This window comes from Solanum tuberosum, unplaced genomic scaffold, assembly GCF_000226075.1.
Source record: "Solanum tuberosum cultivar DM 1-3 516 R44 unplaced genomic scaffold, SolTub_3.0 scf01165, whole genome shotgun sequence".
Lineage (NCBI taxonomy): Eukaryota > Viridiplantae > Streptophyta > Magnoliopsida > Solanales > Solanaceae > Solanum > Solanum tuberosum.
Genome location: NW_006240185.1, coordinates 4042 through 12176, shown reverse-complemented (window position 1 = coordinate 12176; position 8135 = coordinate 4042). Strand labels below are relative to the sequence as shown.

At 31.4% G+C, this 8135-nt stretch overlaps 1 protein-coding gene across 1 annotated transcript; it reads right to left on the bottom strand.

Moving 5' to 3' along the window:
* Positions 1-6220: 6220 nt before the first annotated feature.
* LOC107059317 (F-box/kelch-repeat protein At3g23880-like) lies at positions 6221-7336 on the bottom strand. The gene has a single exon (XM_015305829.1). The coding sequence runs from the start codon at positions 7334-7336 to the stop codon at positions 6221-6223; it is 1116 nt and encodes a 371-aa protein (XP_015161315.1).
* Positions 7337-8135: the final 799 nt, after the last annotated feature.

Genomic DNA, 8135 nt, shown 5'->3' with positions numbered 1-8135 from the left:
CCAAATTAGACTTTCCTTAATCCAACTTTCAAAGGGAATCACTTACTCATACGAACTCAGAATCGCTCAAACTCAGTGGCGTTGGAAAGATCATTCCAAGAGCTTTTCAACCATATTTGGAAGTACACCTAACTCATCCTGAGCTAGGAGTTATGACCGTTTGAAGTTGACCAAAACTCAATTTTACCTAACTTAGCAAATTTTCAGATTTTCATTCTTTCCAAAAATGACTATTTCCAATTATTATCTTCTTCCAAATTATTTCAAATTGTGAGATGTTACAAAAAGTGTCATGTGAAAAAAGCTAATGTAAAGGACTAGTCAAATTTAGATGACTCTGAAGTTGTCCAAATCTATGTCTTCAAAATTGTTGATAGATGCGTGTTTGATGTATATTTTTTGGAAAATTCATAGGTCATAACTTCTAATGTTAGACTTAACATTGTTGTATCGTAATTTTCCTATCTTTAGAAAAATCACTTTTTTGAAATGTTCAAAGTATAAAACAATTTGAGAAAAAATACTTAGAAAAGAGTCGCCACTTAATTTTTTAAAGAAATTAAGAAAACTTAATTTAAAAAGGCTTTAACAGATAAACCTTTAAAATTTTAGAGAAAATGGGTAAGAAGTTCTTATTTCTGCTCTAAGAAGGTATTAGCACTTAAAGTAGCCGCTAACATGCGGTTATCCTACGATTTGACTAAAATAATTTTTTGACTAATTCTTTGGGAAAATGATTTAACATAAAAAATAATAATTTATAATATTTGATTAACTTTGAGAAAATAATTAAATAAATGACACATTTTATATTATATTATTTTTTAGAGAAAGGATCCAAAATGGAACATTTGACTCAAAATACAAGTGATTGAAATATTAATAAAACTAGATTAATTAGAATTTATTTAATTCATTTTGAAATAATAATTTAAGCCAATTTAATAAATTAAAGCATGAAAATCATCTTAAATTAATTGACTAACCTTTTTGAGAAAATAACTAAGTAAGTATATATATATTTTTTTTAATTAATTGAAAAGATTTTGACTTACATTTTTAAAGTTTATTTGAGAAAAATACTATAACTTAAAAACAATTTTAAAATGAATAAAATGTGATTAAGTGAAAAACATTAAAGAACATCTCTTTTAAGGACCAAAGGTTTAACTTAATAAAATTTTGACCAATATACTTGATCAATAAAATAAATGAACACAAAAACATGAAATATATTAAAATTAAACCAACACAAAGAAAATAACTCATCTTTTGGGGAATTTATTAAGTTAATTAACAATTATAAAGAGTTAAACAACAAACAATAAATAATCACAATTAAATAATTAAAGGGTAAGGGAGAAATTGAATTTGGGCCTCCTTGTGGTCCAATTTCGCTGGAATTTTGGGTTTTAATCCAATTCCCGTTTTTGTATACATATGATGTATATCAGTGTATATCGTATGTATACATCCCATTTTTCTGCTTTCCGGGACCTGTACGTCAACTCCAAAGACTTTTTCTTCGATTTCTCAAGGTTGGCTGACTCGATAAAAAAAAATTGGGTCTTCATTTCGAATTGCAAAGGAGGGAGGAAAAAGAGTCCAAATGGGTGCGCCATAATAAAAGAAGAAACGAATTAGTAATTGAACAATCCCCTAATAAATTAAAGAAATATATATGCTCATTAAAGAACCCAAGAATAATCAATTCATGCACTTGATAATCACAAACCAATCTAGACCCCATTTATGTCAAAGAGCTAATACTTTAATGAAACCCAAATTTGTCCAACATCATACTGCATACTTAACCAAATCACAATCAATTAAGGGCACAAACTAACACATCTTAGGAGGAAAATCAACAGAGGGTCTGGCAAAAGTCTAATAAAAGTAGAGGTTAACAACAACTTAGAAGGAATAAGAACCGGAAATAGCTGAAAACAAGATCACTTAGTTATGAGTGAGGCAGAAGACATCATTCCAAATTAAAATGAAGCAACGTTACACTTTCCAGTAACCAAAGATACTAATGAAGAGGAAAAGGGAAGCTTTCGGGATAAATATAGTTGAAAGGAAATAAACATAGCATGATCAAATAATTAACTTGTGACGAAGATAAACACGTTATTCTATGAAATAAGAACATAATTACGAACTAATATGCTTCTACGCAAAAGGTGTTGATATTGTATCCAAAAGGAGAGATAATTGCGACAATTAATTAAGAATAGGATAGGTCATTATAGAAAGTTTCTTAACTAGATGAATATATAATATAATATTAACTAAATGATGTAAAGAAAAGTCAACAGTGAACTAGATGAATTGATTGCTAAACAAAATTGCACAAAGGCATGAAAGCTATGGTGGAAAACTATCATTTTAGCGTATCTAGATATGGCTCTTAATATTCACAATTCATCTTTAAGAAATCAATAAACTACCAGGAAGCTTCTAAATTAAAAGGCAATCCAACTTGTAATTAAAGGAGAATTGAATAAAATAACCACAAATGAAGCAAGGATGAGTAAATTGACATGTGATAGTGAACTCAAAACATCAACCCCAAACTTCATCATTAACATATGGAAATCAAAGAGAAAAAAAAAATTTTAAAAAGAAAGAGGGCACAACTCATTGCAACACTGAACTAATACTTATATGTTCGCAACCTATCGAGACTTATGAAAGATGAAAAATGAAGATCATGTGCATCACAAATAGGTACGATAATAGTGATTTCTTTACCTAACATAGCAATTTAAAGGGACAAACATGTGACTTAACCAATCACATATACAATAATTAAATCACATGGCAAATAGGATCACTTGTGATAAAGGAAAAAGAAAGGCTACTCCTAATTTTAGTGGAAAAACAAGGATTCAAATACTTTGCAACTTGATGGGTAATAAGTACTTATAATGTATCAACAATAAACAGTGATGATTTTATGCAATAACACAATATGAGATCCCATCATATTTTAGTACGCATCTCGGAGTTAAACAGCCCACTAATAATTAACAGAACACTAACACAAGACTCAAGAGAGGATAAAACACATATGAAGGAAATTAACACAAACCTCATAAGGGCCAAGACAGGATCGTGGAAAGGCGTATACGCTACTTTAATGCTCTATGGATTTCACGTTTAAAACTGTAAATAGTAGACATCTTTCGACCAAAGTCTAAACAAAAAGGAGGTTCATACTTGACTCATACACGACATACTAAGCAGTAGGACAATCAAGAAGTTGTCAAACGGGGAAACAAACTGTTATGGCTAACCAACAATGGATGAAACAAACTTCAACTTCTATATTAACTAACTTTAAGATTCCCTTTTCGTTTTGGAAAACAAATGACACCAGGAGTAGCGAAATGAATGAAGCTCGAAGACAACGAAAACAAAAGATGACAGAGATTTCACCACATCCATATAAGCAGATAAATAACGCAATAGATCCAAGCAAAGAATAAGAAGCAACAATACTAACTGCAAAACGGCAAAATTTGTAGTCCGACAGTTAGACTGAGCCACAACTTTGCCCAAGAACACATGTATCACATTATTATCACCAACCAAGTAGCATCTAACGAAAAACAACCATATAATAAATACTTTCCGATATCAAAAACGTCACATTGAAAAAAGAGATAAAAATGATGATGTTATCGCGAGAGGAGCGTTTACCTTTCTCCGGGCAGCGATTGGGACAGCAACGGGCTTGAGAACAACGATTCTTCCACCGAAAATCCCAATTCGAACAACAAATAAGAAATCTGGGCAGAATTAGAGCGAACTACCTTTTCGAAATTTAGAATCAACTGACTAAATGTGAAATTCTAAAGTGTAAAATGACTATTTGCCGAAAACTCCAACTCCGAAAAAAAAAAACCTCTATATTCACTTGAGCGTAGAGGGTTATTTATAGGGAAATTGAGCGATTTAGGGGGAAATTTGTTGAAAAATTCAAACAAAAATTTGAATTTCTTCTGCTATTTTCGAAGCAACGGTAAAGGGAATGGGAAAAAGCTGAATTCCGCGATTTTGTGGGAGTTTTGGATGTTGATGGACTGCTGGATTTCACACGCAAGGAAGAAGAAGAAAATGTGCAGGGGGTAGGGTCGGTTTGGTGCTGTTTGGAGTCGTTGCTGACTCCGTGATTTCACACGCAAGGAAGAAGAAGACCAGTATGGGCAGTGGGGTCGCTTGGTACTGGGTATGTACGCATACTGTTCGCTAAGGGTTCTGTTTTCTGGGTTTGTTCACGTCCCACGGAGAAGGAAGAAGGAATGTATAGGAGTGGGGTCGGTTTTGGTTGTTTTGGAATTATTGTATATTGTATGTTGGGCTGGGAATTGTTATGAAGTAGTGGGCTGCTAGAATTGTTGAATTGGGTCACTTGAAATGGCCCAAAACTGATCTTAAATATGGGTTGGAATTGATATTAGAGGATGGTTAAGGATTGCAATTGTAGTCAGTTAAAATTAAGAAATTAGCCAAATTGAATTTAATCTAGTGAATCCGATTAGAATTTAAACATGATGAATTAAGATTAATTAATTAACGAGCTTCTTAATCTTAACAAAGTAAAATAATTAACTGAATTATAAACTAATTATTTCAAAAAAAAAAAAACTATTATAGAACTATAATAATTAACCAAATATTTAATTAAAACAAATATTTTTTGAGACGATTTTCGAATATTCATAAAATATACTAATTATATACATAATTATGTAAAACATATGTATTATCTAAAAACTATAAAAAGTGACGAAACTATTTAAAATAACTTGCAAACTATATATTTTTTCTTAAAACTTTGTAAAACTAATTATTTTAACTCAATTGAAATTGAAGAAATTCGATGATTAATTTATATTGTGGAAGGTCAAAATTGGGCGTCAACAAACATGCTTCAATGTAGACCTGACAAGAAAGACAAAAAAAATAATCTTCAAGGAATCATTATACTAATGTAACTAATATCATGATTGTTGAGTGAATTAGCTAAGATGGTTAATGACTATTGTATTATGCGACCATCTCACCTAAAAGTTTATCATTTTTTTATGTTTTCAGATTCTTGGACAGAGGACAACCTAAAATATCTCAATCTATAGAAGCTAAACACGGTCAATAACAGACCTAATATATTTCTTTGGAATCCCAGCGGCCTCAACGACTGGCTTTCATCACATTAACAATGCAAGAGCTATAAGGAAAATGAAAGACCATTTTATATCTAACAATAATGTCAATAACAGATGCAGCACGATGCAACATTAATTAAAAGACGCTTAGGATGAGCCACTTTAATAAAAGTTAATAATATTAAAATTCTCACAATCACCAACAACTTAGAGTATACAAACAAAATTACACACAATAATCTCATATGCAAATGCTATTGAATATGCTTAAAGTTCTTATTGAAATTTAATATCTGGACACCACTTTTGTAAAATAACGATTGAGATGGAGCTCATTATTCCCTTGTCGTTTAATTGTTACTAAGCTCTCTTTATAATAGTAAACCCCACAACCCTTACACGTTAGAATTAGTCAAAGACAATGTGACTAATTCTTCTATGATTATTTGGTATTATAAACAAATAGTATTAACTTTCATATTAACAATGTTAAGCATGCATTGTTTGATTGTGTTAAATAAAAATGAATTATGCACAAACACTAAAGTATTTACATAAAAATTAGGTAAAAAGAAATCCAAACCATTTGAGTTATAAATGATCAATCAAACAAGTTATCATTTGTCTGAAAAATGTACAAAGAACCATTATACTCATGTTACTAATATCTTGACTATTGAGTGAACTAACTAAGACGGTTAACAAGTATTGTATTACGCAACAACACACATTCTCAGTCCAACAAGCCAAAACAATGGAATCACAGCTGCCTCAGTGACTGTTTTCACATTAACAATGCAAGAGTAGTTATAAGGAAAATAAAAGGTAATTTTATGTCTAACAATGTCAATAACAGATGCAACATTAATTAAAATACACTTCACTTTAATAAAAATTAATGATATTAAAATGCTGACAATCACCAACAACTTAGAGTATAAAAACACACGATAATCTCATATTGCGCCTAATTAAAGCTAGAATGAACCATAAATAAATAACATGTAGTAAATGTTATCCAATATGCTTAAAGCTCTTATTTAAATTTAATATTTGTTCACCATTTTTGTCAAACAACGACTAAGATGGAGCTCACTATTCCCTTTTCGTTTAATTGTTACTAAGCTCTCTTTATAATAGTAAACCCCACAACCACCACACTCTGGAAATGACTTCAGGCCCGGATGACGAAATTCAAAAAGCTTCGTCTTGTTTGTCCTAACATTATATGAGACCAGCCGGGAACTTTTAGTTACCAAAATAAAAGAGTTGTCATAAAATGACTTAGTAGGCGTAGTGAGATGAATGGTAAGAAGTTTGTTCCAAACACCTGGCTGTATCATTACCCATACATCTTTAACAAATCCCTCGACAAAGTTCAAGATGCCAACGGAGTCACCAAGCAGGATTAGATCTGTCGACCAACTATAATCCTCATGACCACGTGGTGGCCCTTCCATCTTTACAAACAACTCATTCCCAAAATCAAATGAAAGAATTCTACATTTATCAGTCTTCTCCTTTAACAACCAATAATAAGATCCATTCAGATAATCAGCAGTGTTATAAAAGCTTTTTTTACACATCATAGAATTTTGATGTACGTCTGTGTTATGTTCAAATATTTTCCATGAATCCCTAGAACATGAGTAAATCGCTGCATATTCTTCAATTTGATTATAGTAAAGCACTTTATAATCCTTAGTCATAGGCTCTAATCCGAACACTAAATGACGACCAACTGCAAAAGATTCAAAGCTAATTGCGGCGGCAGGAAGGTGTCTCACCTCTCTGTTAGCTGGATTCCATAATGCACACAAAATGTCATTACCAATTTGTCTTTCTAAGAAAAACACGCCATCAATAGAACCTAACAAGTTGGTAATATTATCTCCAAGCCTTTGAAAATTTTGTTCATCTATACCCTTATCGGAAACCAAAGTGACCGTAGGAGCATCATTGGCTGCACCATAATCATAAATCAAGTGTTGTGGAGGCTTCTTCTTCTTACTTAAATTCAAGTGGTCTATAGTGAAGCTAGGGTTATTGATAAGATTGCCCCAATTTTTGCATACACATTTGAATCTTAACAACGATTTCACAAGCAAACTCAATAGAATCTCTCTTAATGATTCTTCAGAAAAAGCCCTACGCGTAGCCATTGTAGTACCACACAAGAAAAAATCCCCCAAAAGAAATGAGATATTATTCCGAAATCAAACAGATCTAAACACACCTTTGATAGGAAACCTCGAGTTGTTTGATGAAGAATTCCCTGAGTGATCGAAAAGAATTTTGCAGTTAATTTGGCTCCACCGGTGATGGAGCTTACGGCAGTTTGGTGGTGGTTGAACGGTGGAGATACGACGGTAATTGGAAGAGGAATGAAGAAAAGGTTGTTTAGACAATTGGGAGAAGATTTATACGCAAAATCAGAGTTTGCACATGTTACTTTTTGGGAAATTTTAATTAAATTTTTTTGTTACAAATCAATTTTGGAAAATTAATCAAAAAATTTAGGAAAAAATAATACATATCATATTTACTAATTTCATTTAAGAAGAAATGGTCAAAATGATCTTAAATAAGTTAATATTTTCCCCTTTTTATTCTCTTTTCACAACTGGACAAATATATTCATAAATGATCAATTATAACTTTTCTAGATTAATATAAAAAAAAATATAGGCAAAAAGAGAAACAAGGGGTAAATGAGCATTAACCCATTTAGAAAAGACCAGTATATAACAATTAAAAATTAAAAAGAAAATTTAGAAAAAACCAGTATATAACAATTAAAAAGAAAATGAGGATGAGTATTGGGCCGTGGGCTTGTTTGATTACAAAATAAAAGAGAATTTTGGTTTGACATGATTGGGCAGTGGGCTTGTTCTTTTCTTTTTTTAGATGAAAAATAATAAAGAAGCAAAGTGTCGATAAAGGTAAAAATAATGAATTGTC

Excerpts from the sequence above, each read along its gene's own strand:
- LOC107059317 (XM_015305829.1), bottom strand. The coding sequence starts at position 7,336 with ATGGCTACGCGTAGGGCTTTTTCTGAAGAATCATTAAGAGAGATTCTA.